Raw genomic sequence first — 20,918 nt, 5'->3', positions numbered from 1 at the left:
CTTCGGATTCATGTGCTGACATGAATCACAAGTCGAGACGTCGTGGTCGGAGCTCAAACACCAAAGGCAATCGGAATGAGGATCCGTCACCGACATCTTGCCTCCACACTCACGACAAGGCTTAAATCCAGACTTTCTCTGCGACATTATTTCCACAGAGAAAGAGTACGCAGCAAGATATACACTGTAACCGCAAGAGTAACAGTTGCTCCCTCGAAGATAACCGTTTCGAATGCACGGAAAAAAGGGAACTGACGTCTGCACGTCGTCGAGGACCTCTTATTGCCTGTATGACGTCAGACGGCATCGCGTGCGAGACAGTGACGTCCTCCTCGACGTGCAGAGACTAGTAAGAAGATTTCCGTCGAATGCTGGCGCCATGGGAGTATTCATGAGGTGAGGAATCCACAGATAGTTGTATCCATCAGAATGATGTCTTTTTGAACTGGAGGAGTTTGCTACATGATCTAAATTCATTCCATGCATGGCTTAATACTTGGTACTCAGACATACAGTTCACAATGGAAAAGGTTTTGCTATCACTTTATAAAGAGAGACTGGACAACAATAATGTTAAGGCTTGTTCGTAAACACAGACGCACAATACTTCCTTTTCCACAACCAAATTCCTGATTATGGGGATGGTAGCATTTTTTCAGTGTACATCCATTTGACTTTTAAGTAATTTTTAAAAGGTTATTTTCACTCACGAAGAATTTCCAGTTTATGTGCTTATTTTAACTGAGAAAGGCAACTTAAGTTCTGTTTTTGATTAGATAGCAAGCAACGGCATTTGCTGCTGGAGACTTTGCTCCCGCCGTGCTGTTTGAGTGCACGTCGCCACGCACAGGCAGTGCTTTTAATGGATGTGGTTCTCATCTTCAAGCTTTTCAGCCCAGGATTAATTCAGACCAGCACATATGATACACTGTTTGTAGCTACAGCCATGGTGTGATGGGAACACACCAGGCTCCGATTTTGAAAAGAAAATTCCTCAAACTCACCAATCCTTTATTCCAAAGGTGAGGCGTTTTGCAACAATATTTCCAATTAGAAACAGCTGTCTGACTTCACAATCCCTGTTAGGCAAATTATAAGAGCAATAATCGTTTAGAGAGGCCGCTTCTTCCTCTGATGAGACAAGCCACTGCTCCCTGTCATATTATTTTAGGAATATGCACACCTGGTGCCTTGAATTGTCACATTATCACTCTAATGTATACATGGCAGCTAGGCTATCTAGGACAGCAAATGGTTGATCCGAGGCCATATTCCACTGTTTTGACTTGGCATGGGATTACATGCCAATCTCGGGAGACATACTGTTGTCCCTGCCATGTTATTACAGAAGTATATGGATACATTAATGTCTACCATTAATGTCACAGTAGCACTGTACTGACTGTTTGGCAGTAGTTGACAAACAGTGTAAACACTGCTTCTGGTGGTCATTGATGATCGTATCAACCTGGTCTATTGGCAATCAGTGACAACACCTTTCTAGTTGGGAGGGAGCTCAGATTTTTCTTGACATGATTTTGAGCTATTATACTGCTTGTGGCCATATCACAGATTTAAATGCTAATACAAGGATATATTCCTGTTTTCTCACTGCCTCATGGGAATGACTATTTACCGATACATTAGGGACCTTCTCTTAAGTACTCCTAGAGAGACCAAGTGTTTGCTACGCACCTCACTGGATTTAGATCCGACAACACTATGCCAAATTATTATCAGAGATACACATACTACACAGATCTTCGGACGTGGCGGTCACTTACCTCAGTTGGTAAATCCCAATAAGCATATATGCCTATGAATGAAATAACTTTCTTTGCTTTTTACCAATTGATTGATAGATGATTCTTTCGTTCTTAGGTGTCTCCTTTGTACATTTATGTCCTGATGATGACCCTTTTTCAACTAATTGTGTACTGTGGGCCGAAACGTTGACAACTTCTAGAGGGGACTGTTTTTAAAACTGATTGAGGATTTCAACACTCCTACATTGAGTGCTGTTGGTACCTTCATAGTCATATGTCCCTATCAGTCACATGTATATATTTGCATTATGTATAGAATTTGCGATCTACTTATTCGTGTGATCACTTGCGCTGCCCCATCACACCATTAGGAGCACCTGGTCTAAGTTTGATGTTCAGAACGAAAATTGAGTCTTTAACAAATACATGTGTTTAAATGCAACCTAATGAATGAAGATCTGTTTGTAACTTGCAGTGGAAGTAAAGGGTTATACTTCCCCCTTAGGGACCATTTGTGTCTTTATTAATCCAGATTATACCTTACTGCTGTTGTACCAACCTACCAGAGTAGGGTTTTCACCCCATCAATCCAGATTTCTTACAAAGACCATGCCTCTTCGGATGTCTCCACAGAGGCTCTAAAAATACACTTTAAACTTTAAATAATGCTGAGAATACTCTGGTTGAACTATGTGTCAGGAAAGAACATATGCTGGAAAGTGCACCTGGAAACTACTTGAATGATGTTTATTACTGTCACTGTCCTAATGAAGCAAGACAATCATGTGGCACTGAGTATTGCCAAAAGCACTGTAAATAATATGTACGTAATACGCATTAATATATAAGCAATTATGCCATACAAAATTCTGTGTAAAGCCCACCTTAAAAAAGTGATAATGTATGAAAAAAGGGCATTATGGACATTTGTAATTTTTATTCTTATGGCATGACCGAATTTACTGTTTACCTAAGTAGAGTTGTGTGAAATGGGAAGTATGTCTATACATGGCTGCCACAAGCCTTGACTTATGCATTCATGCATTCAAATGCAGGATATAGTATGACAGGTGCATCTCAGAGCAGAAATACAGAGGTCCAGTTACAGAAATATACAAAAGAAAATGAATCAGTGAAGTAACTTTGGGCAGTTTACGAGAATAACCATATCCATTTTTCACTTCTTAGTTCATGAGAGTATTTGAAAGAAAATCTTCAGAAAGGATTCATACGCCAAAGACATGCTTTCTGAAAGAACAGTTGATAAAAAACAAAACAAGCAAAAACAAGCTATGCAGTACCAAATTTTTGTTTCTGAACGCACACTAACAATCTCCAAGAGTAAGTACTATGGTGATACATAGCATTTGAAGAGTGAATAAAATCTAATTTTCATCTTACCTTATTGGAGTCATTACATGCTCTGCTAATTGACACATAGTGCTTTATCCTCCTAAAAAATAGAAGGGCATGTTATTTTCAGATCAAAAGAAATTTGCCACATCGACTACACAAAATAAGAAATACTTTCACAACGTAATTATACTAATTTTAACCCCTATTCTCCATAATCCAACTTCACAGACGCAGAATGCCTTTAACCGCCTAAATACGTTTGAGATGTTCACGTCATGTGCACAACTGTGGTAGTGCACATGACTGAAATGTTGTATCATTAAGTGGACACAAGGCTTGCATTGGAGGCATCCTCCCTTTAAAATAAATAAATATGTTTAAAAAAAACAACACAGGAGCCAAGGAGGATTCACCTCAGCATCAACCCTGCCCCTTTAATTCTGCTAAATTTACATCAGCGCACCTTATGGCACACTGTCATGAGGAGGGTCTCCTCTTTCCAGTGATGCCTCTCTTAAAAGCATTCCTGCTCAGGTATCTCCACTAGGCCTCAAGAATATTTTTTGGGGGGTGGTCGGCCACTCAGGAAAGATCACATTAATTTTTCTAAGCTTTCTTTCCCGAAGGAGGAGATCAGGCCCCCTTTTATCGGATTAACCTCCCCACTAGGGAAAGGAAAACATGGCAGCCTTCTTCTTTTTGAGTTACCTATGCTGTTTTTAGGGTTGAGCCTGTGAGTGCATGCGCTGTTGCATGCGTATCGCTTGTGAGACGCTGTTGAAAGGAGCCCGCATGTCCTTTACCATTTTTTTGGGTTGCATGGCATTCTTCTTTACAGCCTCTTAATTTGTCCACTTCAGTCCTGGCATCATTTCCGGGCCCGTCTGTGGAGCAGGGACCAAGTACTGATTGATTTAACTTAATAAGTGCCCGTCCGCTGCTCCCAATGTGATTAAAGTACTAATTCTTACCCCCTCCCGCGGCCTGCTGCTCCCTCAGAGTTTTTGTTTTGCCTGGAATACCTTAGTGGTAGAGGTAGATAGGGCAGATCTAAGATGATATGCTACAGTGCATGTCACACAAGTACATGTCATGTTTCTGCGAGCTGCCAGTCTACATTTCTGAAGGGCTGTCTGTGTCAATCAACATTCCTATTTATGATGTGAAGCTTAAATACAAGTGACCACAGCTGTGATAAGTGACACCTATTATCAAATATGGCATTTTTTGCTAGCAGTATCTTGTATGATATGCGATGGTGGCCAATACTTATACAAAGTATTGCAAAACTACAAATCCCAGAACGCAAAGGATTGTTTGATGATAAATCACAACATAAGGTGTCCACCTTGGTTCTAGTGCATCTTTTACTAGGAGTGGGTGAAGAATTCTGCTCCGTCAGCGGAGTTCGCATAGTTTTCCCCACTCCATGCATGGTTCCGAAAAACTCCACAAAGTGACTCGGAGCGGAGTTTTTCTCTCGCTCACACTTGCCAATAAGTGTCCGTCCGCTGCTCCCAACGTGATTAAAGTACTAATTCTTACCCCTCCCGCGGCCTGCTGCTCCCTCAGGGTTTTTTTTTTTTGCCTGGAATGCCTTGATGGCCAATACTTATACAAAGTATTGCAAAACTACAAATCACAGAAAGCAAAGGATTGTTTGATGATAAATCACAACATAAGGTGTCCATCTTAGTTCTAGTGCATCTTTTCTTTGCATGAATTCTGCTCCGCCAGCGGAGTTCGCATAGTTTTCCCCACTCCACGCAGGGTTACGAAAAACTCCACAAGGTGACTCAGAGCGGAGTTTTCCTCTCACTCACACTTGCCAATGCTAAGTTAGCGTGCAAGAGAAACAGCTACGTTGGAGAGCGAGGTTTCTAAACATGAGTGGTAGGCTGTGACTGCTCACGATGAGAAAGCTGCCGATCGCATTGAGGAAGCTGCTGTTCGAGTAAATAATCTACTCAAGCAGCAGAAAGAAGTTAGTGTCCTCTGGCGCTCCAGGTGTGCAGTTAGTGCTGATTTTACAGCGCGGGAGAAAGTCCTGGAGCTGAAAATCAGCACAAACAAAGAGACTTACCCAAACTCTGCCACTCGCGGAATCCGGGTAGTGTGGTGGAGTTTTTTCTGCACTTTGCAGAATTCCACGTAGCAGAACTCTGAACTTCACCCAGGCCTTCTTTTTACCCAATGAATACCCCTTATAATTTGTACTAGAACTTATGAGCCAATATCTGTTATAGTCTGTGCGTTTTTCACTTGAATTACAATAAATCCGTCTAGTTTACACCATTTTGCCACTCTGAGTGACGCAATAACAGAAAACAATGATGTACGCATTTCTGTTTTAACATCACTACAAACTAAAAGATATGGAAATATGTCTTGACTCCACTAGAGGGCAGATCTTCCAAACATCCAACAAAGGATGCGAGGTGAGAGCCCAAGAAATTCAGAAATCAAGTCAGCAGATGGACCAAAACATAGTTTTTACACGGACCTGCAATCAGATCCCTTTACGTGTTCCTAAACAGGAGCAAATGGCAAGCACAAGAAATGGAAAAAAAAGGAAAAAAGCCCTACATTATATTCTTTTTTCAAAGCAGGCACACACAGCCCTTGTCACACAGGTGCTAGCTGCGTGAAGAGCTCCTCGAGTAACTACAGCAATCTGTACATCTCCAGGGGCAAGTGCACGGTAATCTAGCTTTAGTGCCGGGGAAGGAAAGTTAGGTAACAGACAGAGATAGGGTGTAGGAGGCAGTGTCCCTGTGCCATTCTGCTCCCCTTCCATCTGGTACAATCACTGCAGCTCGCTGAAGACCATACTGAGGAAGGCCGCAGTAACTAATAAAAGAATGAAGAGAAAAGGTGCAATCTGGAATTTTGCAAAATATCGGAAATGTGGCATCTGTACAGGGCTAGAGCACCATCATAGGACAAAGGTTCACTGTTATTCTGCGGAACAACTGACCCCAAAGGGACCTGCTAAACTTTTAATCGGCTATTAACAAAACGAAGGGGTAGAGAAAGCGGGAATCACAGTAGTTAATTGCAGGTCTGCTGAAGGTGAATGCTTGCTACATTGTTCGCTTTTGCCTGTGCTGAGTAGAGGTTTCCAGGCACTTCCCACATTGCTCAACATTCGTCTTGCCAAAGTGGAGAACTTGCTAAATCCAGTAAGGTGAACTTAAGTGTAACTTAAAGGAGGAAGATGTAAGCCCTTTAGATACAAGTACAGGCTCAAGCACAAGGCCAAGTCCAGTGACCAGGCTGATATTTTCATTCTCTTCTGGTGCAGCTCTCACCCCTGTCTATTCACCATGCCACATACATAATTCCTCTACACAAATACACTACACACCACGCAATACCACCCCACGCAATCCCACAACCAACAATTCCAATCCACCCCACATAATTCCTCTCCACACCACATACATCTACAACACTACAAACACATAGGTAAAAGACATTACCATTTACAACACCACTAGCAAATGCGAAACATATTGCGTTGCAAATGCTTGGTATTTTGTGCGCCCACCTCACCTTCCTAGGCATGAACTGTCATTTGGTGTGGGGTGAGGAACTGCCCCCGTCTTGAGGGGGCAGATCCCCACCCCTATGCAAAACCACTTCAGCCATCAATATGCTGGTGTGTCATTTACATTATGCTGTCGCCCATCACAGCATATATATTTTCAGCCCTTATATTTTTTTCAGCCTACTTCAGCCCTTAATATGGTATACTGACATTCCCATTTTTCTTCCACCCACCACATTATACAGCATGAGTCAACGGGTCAGCCTACTTCAGCTCTTATTGTGACATTCAAATGATGCTTTCGCTCATCATATCATCAGGCACGGGGAAATGGAAGACCCACTCCAGCCTTTTTATCTGTTACTGTGACAGTCCCATTATGCTTTCGCCCATCACATCATAGGGTAATTCATCAGCCTACATCAGCCGTCGATCTGTTATTGTATCAGTCACATTTTGCTTTTACCAGGCACAGCATACATCATAAGGCAAAGAGTCAAGCCCACTTCAATTGCTGATCTCTTATTGTGACATTCACTGTCTACTTCCATCCACCATCTTATAGTGCATGGGACAATAGATTAGCCCGCTTCAGCCTTTAACATGTTATTGTGAGAGTCACATTTACCTTCTTCACAATACATCTTAAGGTATGGGGTAAGCTGAAAGCCTACTTCAGTCACTGATCTCCTGTTGAGATATTCACATTATGCTTCCACCTAACATATCATCTGGCATGGGCAACTGGTAAACCAAAGTCAACATACATCAGTGTAGGAAAGTACCATCTTGCCTGGCATGTTACCCCCATTTTTCACTGTAAATATGTTGTTTTAGTTGTATGTGTCACTGGGACCCTGGTAACCCAGGGCCCCAGTGCTCATAAGTGTGCCTGAATGTGTTACCTGTGTAGTGACTAACTGTCTCACTGAGGCTCTGCTAATCAGAACCTCAGTGGTTATGCTCTCTCATTTCTTTCCAAATTGTCACTAACAGGGTAGTGACTATTTTTACCAATTTACATTGGCTTACTGGAACACCCTTATAATTCCCTAGTATATGGTACTGAGGTACCCAGGGTATTGGGGTTCCAGGAGATCCCTATGGGCTGCAGCATTTCTTTTGCCACCCATAGGGAGCTCTGACAATTCTTACACAGGCCTGCCACTGCAGCCTGAGTGAAATAACGTCCACGTTATTTCACAGCCATTTTACACTGCACTTAAGTAACTTATAAGTCACCTATATGTCTAACCTTTACCTGGTAAAGGTTAGGTGCAAAGTTACTTAGTGTGAGGGCACCCTGGCACTAGCCAAGGTGCCCCCACATTGTTCAGAGCCAATTCCCTGAACTTTGTGAGTGCGGGGACACCATTACACGCGTGCACTACATATAGGTCATTACCTATATGTAGCTTCACAATGGTAACTCCGAATATGGCCATGTAACATGTCTATGATCATGGAATTGCCCCCTCTATACCATCCTGGCATAGTTGGCACAATCCCATGATCCCAGTGGTCTGTAGCACAGACCCTGGTACTGCCAAACTGCCCTTCCTGGGGTTTCACTGCAGCTGCTGCTGCTGCCAACCCCTCAGACAGGCATCTGCCCTCCTGGGGTCCAGCCAGGCCTGGCCCAGGATGGCAGAACAAAGAACTTCCTCTGAGAGAGGGTGTTACACCCTCTCCCTTTGGAAAATGGTGTGAAGGCAGGGGAGGAGTAGCCTCCCCCAGCCTCTGGAAATGCTTTGTTGGGCACAGATGTGCCCAATTCTGTATAAGCCAGTCTACACCGGTTCAGGGGACCCCTTAGCCCTGCTCTGGCGTGAAACTGGACAAAGGAAAGGGGAGTGACCACTCCCCTGACCTGCACCTCCCCTGGGAGGTGGCCAGAGCTCCTCCAGTGTGCTCCAGACCTCTGCCATCTTGGAAACAGAGGTGCTGCTGGCACACTGGACTGCTCTGAGTGGCCAGTGCCACCAGGTGACGTCAGAGACTCCTTCTGATAGGCTCCTTCAGGTGTTAGTAGCCTATCCTCTCTCCTAGGTAGCCAAACCCTCTTTTCTGGCTATTTAGGGTCTCTGTCTCTGGGGAAACTTTAGATAACGAATGCAAGAGCTCATCCGAGTTCCTCTGCATCTCTCTCTTCACCTTCTGTCAAGGATTCGACTGCTGACCGCGCTGGAAGCCTGCAAACCTGCAACATAGTAGCAAAGACGACTACTGCAACTCTGTAACGCTGATCCTGCCGCCTTCTCGACTGTTTTCCTGGTGGTGCATGCTGTGGGGGTAGTCTGCCTCCTCTCTGCACTAGAAGCTCCGAAGAAATCTCCCGTGGGTCGACGGAATCTTCCCCCTGCAACCGCAGGCACCAAAAAGCTGCATTACCGGTCCCTTGGGTCTCCTCTCAGCACGACGAGCGTGGTCCCTCGAATCCAGCAACTCTGTCCAAGTGACCCCCACAGTCCAGTGACTCTTCAGTCCAAGTTTGGTGGAGGTAAGTCCTTGCCTCACCTCGCTAGACTGCATTGCTGGGAACCGCGACTTTTGCAGCTACTCCGGCCCCTGTGCACTTCCGGCGGAAATCCTTTGTGCACAGCCAAGCCTGGGTACACAGCACTCTAACCTGCATTGCACGACTTTCTAAGTTGGTCTCCGGCGACGTGGGACTCCTTTGTGCGACTTCGGGTGAGCACCGTTTCACGCATCCTCGTAGTGCCTGTTTCTGGCACTTCTCCGGGTGCTACCTGCTGCTGAGAGGGCTCCTTGTCTTGCTCGACGTCCCCTCTCTCTCCTGGTCCAATTTGCGACCTCCTGGTCCCTCCTGGGCCGCAGCAGCGTCCAAAAACGCTAACCGCACGATTTGCAGCTAGCAAGGCTTGTTGGCGTTCTTTCGGCGGGAAAACACTTCTGCACGACTCTACAAGGCGAGAGGGATCCGTCCTCAAAAGGGGAAGTCTCTAGCCCTTTGCGTTCCTGCAGAAACCGCAGCTTCTTCTGTCCAGTAGAAGCTTCTTTGCACCCGCAGCTGGCATTTCCTGGGCATCTGCCCATCTCCGACTTGCTTGTGACTTTTGGACTTGGTCCCCTTGTTCCACAGGTACCCCAGATTGGAAATCCAGCGTTGTTGCATTGTTGGTTTGTGTCTTTCCTGCATTATTCCTCTAACACAACTTCTTTGTCTTTAGGGGAACTTTAGTGCACTTTGCACTCACTTTTCAGGGTCTTGGGGAGGGTTATTTTTCTAACTCTCACTATTTTCTAATAGTCCCAGCGACCCTCTACAAGATCACATAGGTTTGGGGTCCATTCGTGGTTCGCATTCCACTTTTGGAGTATATGGTTTGTGTTGCCCCTATCCCTATGTTTCCCCATTGCATCCTATTGTAACTATACATTGTTTGCACTGTTTTCTTAGACTATACTGCATATTTTTGCTATTGTGTATATATATCTTGTGTATATTTCCTATCCTCTCACTGAGGGTACACTCTAAGATACTTTGGCATATTGTCATAAAAATAAAGTACCTTTATTTTTAGTATAACTGTGTATTGTGTTTTCTTATGATATTGTGCATATGACATTAAGTGGTACTGTAGTAGCTTCACCCGTCTCCTAGTTCAGCCTAAGCTGCTCTGCTAAGCTACCATTATCTATCAGCCTAAGCTGCTAGACACCCTATACACTAATAAGGGATAACTGGGCCTGGTGCAAGGTGCAAGTACCCCTCAGTACTCACTACAAGCCAGTCCAGCCTCCTACAATCAGTTATTGTGTCATTCACGTTTTGCTTTCTCCCACCACACTATACATCGTGGGGCAAGGGTTTAGCCCACGTCATGCATTCATCTGTTAAAGTGATATTCACATTATCTGCCCACCAGAGCATCAGACAAAGGGTCAATCCACTTCAGCCATTGTTCTGTTACTGTGCCATTCATATTTTCCTTTTACAAACCACAGCAAGCATAGTGGGGCAAAAGGGTCAGCCCATTCCGAACTTTGATCTGCTGCTGAGATATTGCACCCATATCAAAAGATACTAGCATGAGTGAGGAATAGGGAGTTCGGGAGTTTATGTGTGTGTATAAAGTCCTTGTGTGTCATGACAGAACCCTCTTGTAAGGAAATGCCTTCCTTGGCATGGTTACCCCCTAACCTTTTGCCTTTTGTTGATGCCAGTTATGATTGAAAGTGTGCTGGGACCCTGCTAACCAGGCCCCAGCACCAGTGTTCTTTTCCTAAACTGTACCTTTGTTCCCACAATTGCACAGCCCTGGCACACCGATAAGTCCTGTGTAAATGGTACCCTGGTACCAAGGGCCCTATGGCCAGGGAAGGTCTCTAAGGGTTGAAGCACGTATTATGCCACCCTGGGGACCCCTCACTCAGCACATCCACACTGCCTCACGGCTTGTGTGTGCTGGTGGGGAGAAAATTACTAAGTCGACATGGCACTCCCCTCAGAGTCCTAAGGCAGGGTGCACTATACCACAGGTGAGGGCATAGGTGCATAAGCACTATGCCCCTACAGTGTCTGAGCAAAACCTTAGCCATTGTAAGTGCAGGGTAGCCATAAAGAGTATATGGTCTGGGAGTCTGTCAGTTACAAATGCCACAGTTTCATAATGGCTACACTGAAATCTGGGAAATATGGTATCAAAGCTCTCAGCACAATAAATGCACACTGATGTCATTGTGGAATTTATTGTAAAATACACCCAGAGGGCATCTTAGAGAAGCCCCCTGAATACCAGTCCGACTTCTAGTGCTAGGCGGACCAGTTTTTGCCAGTCTGCCACAACCAGAGGAGTCTCTGCCCAGAGGGGGTGAGTGCCTTTGTCAATCTGTAGCCAGGAACAAAGCCTGCACTTGGTGGAGGTGCTTCTCACCTCCCCCTGCAAGAACTGTAACACCTGGCGGTGAGCCTCAAAGGCTTCTGCCTGTTGTTACAGCATCCCAGGACATCCCAGCTAGTGGAAATGGCCCCCACTCTGGACACAGCCCCCACTTTTGACAGCAAGTCCGGAGGAGATAATGAGAAAAACAAGGAGGAGTCACTTACCAGTCAGGGCAGCCCCTAAGGTTCCCTGATCTGAGGTGACCCCTGCCTTTAGGAATCCTCCATCTTGAGTTTGGAGGATTCTCCCAATAGGAACAGGGATGTGCCCCTCTCCCCTCAGGGAGGGGAGGAGGCACAATGAGGGTGTAGCCACCCTCAAGGAGAGTAGCCATTGGCTACTGCCCCCCAGCCCTAAACACACCGCTAAATTTAGTATTTAGGAGCGACCCTGAACCCAGGAAATCAGATTCCTGCAATCTGAAGAAAGAAGGAGGACTGCTGACCTGAAAGCTCCGCAGAGACGATAGAGACACCAACTGACTTGGCCCCAGCCCTACCGGCCTGTCTCCAGACTCAAATATCTGCACAGCGATGCATCCAGCGGGACCAGCGACCTCTGAGGACTCAGAGGACTGCCCTCCACCTAAAGAACCAATAAACTCCAGAGAACAGCGACACTGTTCAGAAACTGCAACAACTTTGCAACTTTAAAGCAACTTTTAAAGAGACTCCACTTCCCGCCAGAAACGTGAGTCTTCACACTCTGCACCCGAAGCCCCCAGCTCGAGTTTGGAGAAACCAACACTGCAGAGAGGACTCCAGGTGACTCCAATGACGTGGACATCCTGAGACGACCCCCCTGCACCTCCACAGCGACGCCTGCAGAGAGGATCCAGAGGCTCCCCCTGACAGCGACTGCCAGGTAACAAAGGAACCCGATGCCTGGACCAAGCACTGCACCCACAGCCCCCAGGACCGAGAGGAACCACCTACCAGTGCACGAGTGACTAGCAGGCGGCCCTCATTCTAGTCCAGTCGGTGGCTGGCCCGAGAAGCTCTCCCCTGTGCCCTGCCTGCATCGCCTAAGTGACCCCTGGGTCCCTCCATTGCTTCCTATAGCAAACCCGACACCTACTTTGCCTACTGCACCCGGCCGCCCCTGAGCCGCTGAGGGTGTGTTTTGTGGGCTTATCCCCCCCCCAACCCCCAGTGCTCGACAAAACCCCCCTAACCTCTCCCCGAGGACGCGGGTACTTACCTGTGAGCAGACTAGGACCTGAGCACCCTGGTTCTCCATAGACACCTATGTGTTATGGGCCCTCGTTTGACCTTTGCACCTAACCAGCCCTGTGTTGCTGATGCTGTGGCTTTGAGGAACATCCAACGGTGGGCTGCTGTGATGATATTAACTGAGTTTGACCAATGACTTTGTGTTTCACCACTGCGCTCAATGTTCACCAGTAGCACATTATATGTTTTGTTCAGTTTAGCTGCCTATTGGCTTTGACATGGCATTAGCCATTACATGCTGTATTCAGTTTAGCTGCCTATTGGCTTTGACATGATATTAGACATTACATTTTGTATTCAGCTCAGCTGCCTATTGGCTTTGACATGATATTAGACATTGCATTTTGTATTCAGTTCAGCTGCCTATTAGCTTTGACATGACATTAGACATTACATTTGATATTTAGGTTAGCTGCCTATTGCCTTTAACGTGAAGTTAGACATTGCAGTTGAGAATCCAAGCTGTATTTTTCCAAGCTATGTTTTTCCACAAGATGAACCAAGATGTTTTCTTCACACCAGACTAGACCTGATAAGAGAGAGTACATTTGGTGTTTTCCTTTCTGCTCAGGCTTGGGAAGAGGAGAAGTCGAGGAGATCTGGCCAGTCTCCAAAGGCTTTCGTAGTTTTCCCAGGTCTGAGAGGAGGGGGCACGCTTTGGTAAGGATGACTCGAGTTGCAGAGAATTAGATTTGTATCTGCCTGACTTCGGGCTGGAACTTGGTGCCAGTTGCCAGTCTCCCGTGTGGGTAGATAATCTCTTTCTCGCAGTTGACCGGAGTCATCAACTTGCAGACCCCAGAAAGATGAAGCTGTAAATAGTTTCTCACACAGTGAAGTATTTGTTTTGCTTTGCATTAAATATATAACCTGCTGTGTACATTGCAACTGAGATATACTTTGTTTTAATGCTGTGACTACTTTTGTGCTTGAAATCTATTAATTCGTCTCTCACGAACTTGTGGGTGGGGAAGAATTAACAACAATAAAGGTCTTCTTTGAACTCAGAAGTGCATTCTTGATATGTTCTGTAAGCTCTGATACGAGATAAGAAGGAAGGCAGAACAGCTGCCAATGCCCAGGAGACTGACTGTGTAAGTGTTTTACTTACCTGAGAAACCTAACCAAACTTACCTCCCCCATGAACTGTTGATTTTTGCAGTGTTCACTTTTAAAATAGCTTATTGCCATTTTAACCAAAACTGTGTGTACTACTGTTTTAAATCAAAGTTCTATACTTAACTGTGTGAAGTACCTTGCATTTTATGTACTTACCTCAAATCTTGAAACTAGTCGTTTTAAAATAAATTAAGAAAATATATTTTTCTATATAAAAACCTATTGGCCTGCAATTAAGTCTTTGAGTGTGTGTTCCTCATTTATTGCCTGTGTGTATACAACAAATGATTAACACTACCCTCTGATAGGCTTACTGCTCGACCACACTACCACAAAATAGAGCATCAGAATGATCTAATTTTGCCACTATCAACCTCTAAGGGGAATTCTTGTACTCTGTGCACACTATCTCTCACTTTGAGATAGTATATACAGAGCCAACTTCTTACATTGGTGGATCAGCAGTGGGGTCTGAGACTTTGCTGGACTACTCAGCCAATACCTGATCACACAACAAAGTTCCAAAAATTGTCAGTGACAGTAGGTTGGAGGTGTGCTGGACATAGAAATCAGTCTAATTGTGAATGCAGTGAATGTGGGTGTGAATAAAAGGAATATTTTCACATGCATTCATTACAGCCACGCCACATATCACATAATTCCCAACCCACTGTTTCAAGATTCGGGCTTGGCAGGCCAGCATGGGCCCTGATAGTGGGGATGTGCAAACTATCTACACTGACATCTAGTAGAGCTTTGAAATCACCTTAAGGCACCCATGGGTGACGAGCCCAGTCTGCTAATACGGCCGACAGGAGTGCATAAAAGGCATCTTGGTCTGTATTAGGTGCATGGATACACCCCAACATGCTTAATTACCCATCCAGGTCACCCTGCATGAACATGTAACGATCCTGTGTGCTCACCCTTGAGTTCTGGGCCCTAAATGGCACTCTAGCCCGGATCCAGATCGCTGCCCCTCATCAATAGGCCGAGTAGGAAGTGTGGAACAAGAGGCCCGCCAAAGCTTGCGCAATTTGGTAGCATCAGAGGCCACCACGTGCATTTCCTGGAAAAGGTGATAAGTGCCTAGCACCTATGCAGATGGGCTATTGTTCTAAGATCTCATACCCCATATGTTCTAGGTTACCAAGTTATAGAGTTTAGTTACTAAAGCCTTGTGTGTACCCATGTAATACATATACCACACAGCTCAGCACACCTATCATTATTACCCCCTATTATCGTAAGTGACACAATCAAACAGGTAAAACAGCCCCCCAATACTCAGTCCAGCAATTTTCCGTTGTTCAACCAGACCTGTAAAAAAGACATTAACAATACAAACATCGACACCAGGCGCACCTGCTATAGTGGTGCAAGCAGCCAAACCTAACACAACCTAACACAGTGTAGACTATAGACTGTTCAAGAAACTACCCAGTCTCTGGGCCCCAAACCAATACAAAGTCTGGGTAAAATAATGGATCAGTGCTGTATCAAGTTTCTTCTTTCGGCTGGCCAGTGAAAAACTGAGTGACACATTTGAAACACATCAGCAAGCAACACTGTTTGCCGGTGATTGCTCGTGTAGGGAGTGTGCGATGGGATAGTGCAAGGTGGTATTTCGGCTCACCCCGGGGCACGTGCAGCCCTGGACAATAACTGTAGCATGACTCCCTTTTATAGGACATCTGCATTTTGTGGAGTAACCATTAGAAACAGCTACACCCTACCAGTCGTTTCCAAATACGAGACACTGTCCTGGGACGTGCAGGAGCTTATGGGCTGAGGCGGTGTCTGATGGGTGGGTGGGTGCCGACTGGATAGCGGCCAGTTGACCTTCCATCACTTGTTATGGGGAAGGAGTCCCTCGGCCGGTGTTGCCAGTCTGGACAGTCGTGCCGTGCCATCGCATGTTGCTCTCAGTTTATGACAGGATTTCATGAAGGTTCCCAGCCTGGCTACTGTTTGCTTGCCTATTCCAAACTCAAGGTGAATGTGAGCAGAGGATGCATGCCACTGCTGGGAGAAAATGTACCAGTATGTAGTGGAAACATTCCAGTCCTTGTAGTGCTTCACTTCCATAGGTTAAAGTTGGGAACAGTTTTGCAGATAATATTTTCAAAACTGGGTTTAATGTGGGCCCTTCAGGTGTTTTATATAGTGTGTGAACCCTACTAACAGACAATAGTCTTTAACTCTCAGGGGCTGCATCTGTGGCTGAAAAGAGTCACTCGAATCTACCATCATACTTGCACTCATGCATGTTCTCAATTTGACTTCCTACGATGTATTATTTGTCGTTTTTAGGGTCGAGCCTGCGTCGCATGCGTTCGCGCATGCGTATCGCTAGCGAGACGCTTTAGGTATTAGAAAAGGGCTCGGAGCCCCGTCGACGTCATGTCAGTGTCTTTCATTGGCAAGTTGGCTTGCCTGTTAGAATCTGCTTCTTTTGATTAGTGGAAGGCACGTATGCGTCATGCCTTTTCCGTGGTTAGCCCTCCTCGAGCGCAGCGACCAAGTACGGAAAACATGCGAGGCTCGCTGTGGTTGTGGACTACTTTTTCTCTGTTTTCGGAGCACGATCTCGCTGGGCAGATGTCGAGCGTGTTGTTAGTCGCACTTTTGCCGGTTACGTTAATAAACGCACTTTGTGTGGACTGTACAGCGAGATCGCGCTGTTTTTTTCTTTAAATGCAGGAAAAGTCTGGTTGGGAGTTTACAACAGCTGTAACTCTGACAAATGCGAGGCCCTAGTGCATTGCAAATGCTTGTTTTATTTTGTTGTCTACCACCATGACCTTGGTTTTTGTTAAATTTATTGCAATATCATTTTTCATTGAATACTCAGTAAGATGTTAACACGCCTTTGCAGACCTACTCTGGTTTGACTTTCTAGTCATACATTGTCTGTATATAACAGGTTACATAGCAGACAGCCACCATGGGGTGACATTTTATATAATCCAGGTCAGCAGTCAGATTGGCTAGAAACAGTTTAAAGAGTAGGGGGTGCAAAAACACATCCCTGTTTCAAGCCTGAGTTGATTTTTGATGTTACTGGAAACATACAAGCCGCTGCCAACCTGATTCTTACTCAAGTGTTAATGAACAACAGTTGGATGGCCCTATGAAGGGGAGATGGGATTACCCACTGCACTGTTTCGCTGAACACAGTCAAAAGCACCATTGTCCATAAAGCAGAGATGTAGAGGTATTCACTTGATTATTAAAGTAATACACTGTTCCTAAGAGACCAAGGTGAGTGATAGGAAAGTACTCTGGGATCCTAATTAATAGGAGCAAGAGTCCTCACACACCCAAATGGGTGTCATGCTTCATCATCGGACAAGCTCCTCGTCAGACCGGCGCTGCAATGTCTGACGGGCACCACCCAATGGGGGGCTCTTTGCCGGAGATCTTTTGCGATGATGCCTCACTGTCCCGCAAATGAGTAGGGAGGAAAGAGCGGGGAGAGTTCAAAGGATAGATAAAACAGTACTTCATGGTACAATCATGACAGAATATTTAAGAGCCAATATAGCCCCCAATGGACTACTTGTGTCCAATATGCCGCGTATCTTCCTACAGGACTTGGCCTTTAGGAAAGACTGGGCACAAATTGCCTGGAAATGCACCCGCGACTGGTTGGTACTCATCATCAACACCTCCAGGCGGTTAGCAGAATCCATGGCTGTACAGATTTCTTTTATGGAGAACACATTAAAAACCACGGTGTCTATTTCAGCATTTAAGAGCCGATTAGCTGAAATCAATTCAGACTTGAATGAGTCAAAAGAATTTTTGACTCAACAGAAAATCACTAAATTACAGAAGGACATCAGCAAGTTTAGTAAGGAAAAAGTCTATCCCTACATTAAGGAAGACTACTCTGCCGACACTCAATCCATTTCATCGGATGAGTCTTCTATAGCGCCTAGGAAACCCCGTAAATACAGTCATAGTTCTTCATCGGACGGATGGAGTACCGATGAAGAAAGATCACAACCGTTTTTCAATTTTCCCCAATACCACCCTGGACAACCGTTGGGGTGGCAACAACCCTTCCCCTTTTATCAACCTCGCCATATGCTACCATACATGCCTTTTTTAGGCCACGGCAGAAGCAGGGGAAGAGGCAGAAGGCAAGGAAGAGGCAGAAGAGTTCATTGGGCTCAGGAGGAACCTCAGATGGTCACACGGAGCCAGGGCAAAATCCAACAACCAAAGACTTAGTTGTCAACTTATCCACCAGATCCCTCTCCCCTGAGGAAACCATGGTTCTTAATAGGGGCTTGGGGTTTGTACCAACCCCTAGGGAAGACTTCTTTCGCCTCCAATGCGAACTTGCACAATTCTTTAGGAAGATCCGTCTACAGGCTTTTTTCAAAGATAAATCCACAGACACGTTACCTACTGATTCTGGCCTTAAGAGACCATCCAAATTTATGCCACCCACATCCGCCATGCCATGCGAGATCCTGGCATTTGAAAAGGCCGTCAACACCGATCTAAACAAACTACGACCCAAACAGACCTTTATTAATATACCAAAAAATGAGAATGAGGCTCTGAGAAGGTTGGCAGCCGATGATAGCATCACCATTAAACCAGCAGACAAAGGCGGTGCCATAGTCATATTGAACTCAGCAGACTACAGACAGGAATGCCTCCGTCTCCTGAGTGACTCCACTTATTATGCACGAATCATGAGTGACCCAACAACCAGAATTCAAAATGAGATTAGAGGAATGATAAGTGAGGCTTCCCACAATGCTTGGATCTCACAGAAAGAGGCAGAATTTCTCGATACTGTAAATCCGAGAATACCTTACTTTTATTGCCTCCCCAAGATTCATAAAGGGAAGACTCCTCCACCAGGTCGGCCTATAGTTTCAGGAATTGGTTCCATTTTGGAACCCCTATCTGCATTCTGTGACCATTTTTTGCAACCTCTGGTGCAGCAATCCACTACATATTTAAAAGACACTAGAGATGTCTTAAACCTGATTGAGTCCATTAACGCTACAGGTGACGTCCATGCTTTAATTACCTTGGATGTCGAATCCTTATACACCAATATTCCACAACAAGCCACCTTGACAGTAATAGAGACAGCCCTTCTTGCCGCCACACTTGATTCGGCTACTCCTGTGCATTTTATTATGCACTGTGCCAATTTAGCCATGACAGAATTTTTTTTTAAGTTCGAAGACCTGCTATTCCACCAGATTCGAGGCACTTCGATGGGTAGCACATTCGCTCCCAGCTTAGCATGTCTCTACATGTATGATTTTGAGAAACAATTCATACTACCTGAGTCGAACCCTTTTTTTGACAACATTAAATTATGGCGCCGTTATATTGACGATATTCTGGTCATCTGGCAGGGCCCCACCGACGAGGTAGCAGCTTTTACAACTTGGGTCAACAATTTGAATCCTTTCCTGCATTTCACCTCCTCGGTGTCAACGACCACGATCCCATTTTTGGATCTGGTGATCAGTATCGTCGGAGGGAAGTTGGAGACCTGTACATATAAAAAAATGACAGATCGCAACAGTTTACTATTGTATGATAGTTACCATCCTAAAGCACTTAGAGACAACTTACCCTTTGGCCAGTTTTTACGTCTACGCCGTAATTGCAGTAGTATCAGCTCTTTTGATACACAAGCCACAGAATGAAGACATAAACTAAGCGACCGCCACTACCCCACCAGAGTGGTGCATACCGCCTACAAGCGAGCTAAATATAATGACAGAGATTCACTACTACATCCGGTACCCCGATGTGAAGAAAATAAATTGACCTGTGTTACCACCTTTACACCACTGTCTAACACCATTAAGAAAATTATCAATAACAGATGGGGTATTCTTTGCAGTGGTGGTGAGAATTTCTTGAAACCACTATTTGCCTTTAAAAGGACTACTAATCTCAAAGATATACTGGTCCACACACGACCAAAACCTCGGGTGTCGTCCAATAAACAAGGGACCCTCTGGGGATTACCACCAGTAGTTGGTCATTACCCTTGTGGTAGCTGCAATGTATGCTCACTCACAAGACAACTGGATTCGTTAGATTTAGCACCTATTGCCAACTGGCGGTTACTCAGACACACCAACTGCAACACCAAATACTGTGTATATCTGATAACTTGCCCGTGTAAGCTTCAATATGTAGGTATGACCACAAGAGCGGTCAAACTCAGAATTAATGAACACCGCAGTAACATTCGCTGCGGTCGAGCCTCAACCAAACTTAGCATTCATTATACTGAAGCACAACACAGCCCTGATGACATGTGGTGGGTTGTATTACAGACATGTGCACAAAAAGAGACCAGGCCTCTCTTCGAACTAGAACAACGTTGGGTGTTCAGACTTGGAACCCATCACAAGGGATTGAATGATGACATCCCCTGGATGAGCCTATCTCCTTGATATAGGTATTAACACATAAAAGTCCGAGTGGCTCACTGATCTTGTTAGTGCCTCCGCACTACCCTGTTTTTATCACCACCTTATCATCACCTTTTGTAATTACCAAACAGCATGAGACAAAATGAGCGGATTACTGGCAACAGACGACGATTTGGGATTATTTTCCTTTCCTTTGAGCTTGAGTAAAGGAACAAATGAGGCGCATTGTAGCTATCCCGACTAGCACTCCTGACAGATAACATCTCTACATTACTTCATTCCAAGATGGCCACCATGTTATAATCGGGCCCCCGTGAGTCCGTCGTTGGTTTTAGATAAGCGCCGTTTACGGGACGTATTAGCGTCCCTTAGCAACGCACACAGCGTTTGCCGATGACGCTCGCCGGACGATGTATTTTTACTCCTGGGTTCGCGCTTCCCCGTTTACATCCGGGAGCGCGCCCAGGGGTAGGTTGTGCCGCCCTCCACCAGATCCCAACCAAGTAAGTGTTTTGCCACACTGTGTTGGAACCATATCCTGGTTCTTACTGGTAACA

General features: G+C 45.3%; 1 protein-coding gene across 3 annotated transcripts in view; it reads right to left on the bottom strand.

Moving 5' to 3' along the window:
• Nucleotides 1-20,918, bottom strand: part of PDE8A (phosphodiesterase 8A) — a 2,216,737-nt gene that overhangs the window by 980,202 nt on the left and 1,215,617 nt on the right. For all 3 annotated transcript variants that reach the window (XM_069222557.1, XM_069222555.1, XM_069222556.1), the window contains exon 10: nt 3,168-3,219. In XM_069222557.1, coding sequence (XP_069078658.1) covers nt 3,168-3,219 — 52 coding nt within the window. The remainder of the gene's footprint in view (nt 1-3,167; nt 3,220-20,918) is intronic.

Source organism: Pleurodeles waltl, chromosome 3_1 (genome assembly GCF_031143425.1).
Source record: "Pleurodeles waltl isolate 20211129_DDA chromosome 3_1, aPleWal1.hap1.20221129, whole genome shotgun sequence".
NCBI lineage: Eukaryota > Metazoa > Chordata > Amphibia > Caudata > Salamandridae > Pleurodeles > Pleurodeles waltl.
The sequence above is the reverse complement of the archived record's forward strand: the minus strand, read 5'-3'. Positions and strand labels throughout refer to the sequence as shown.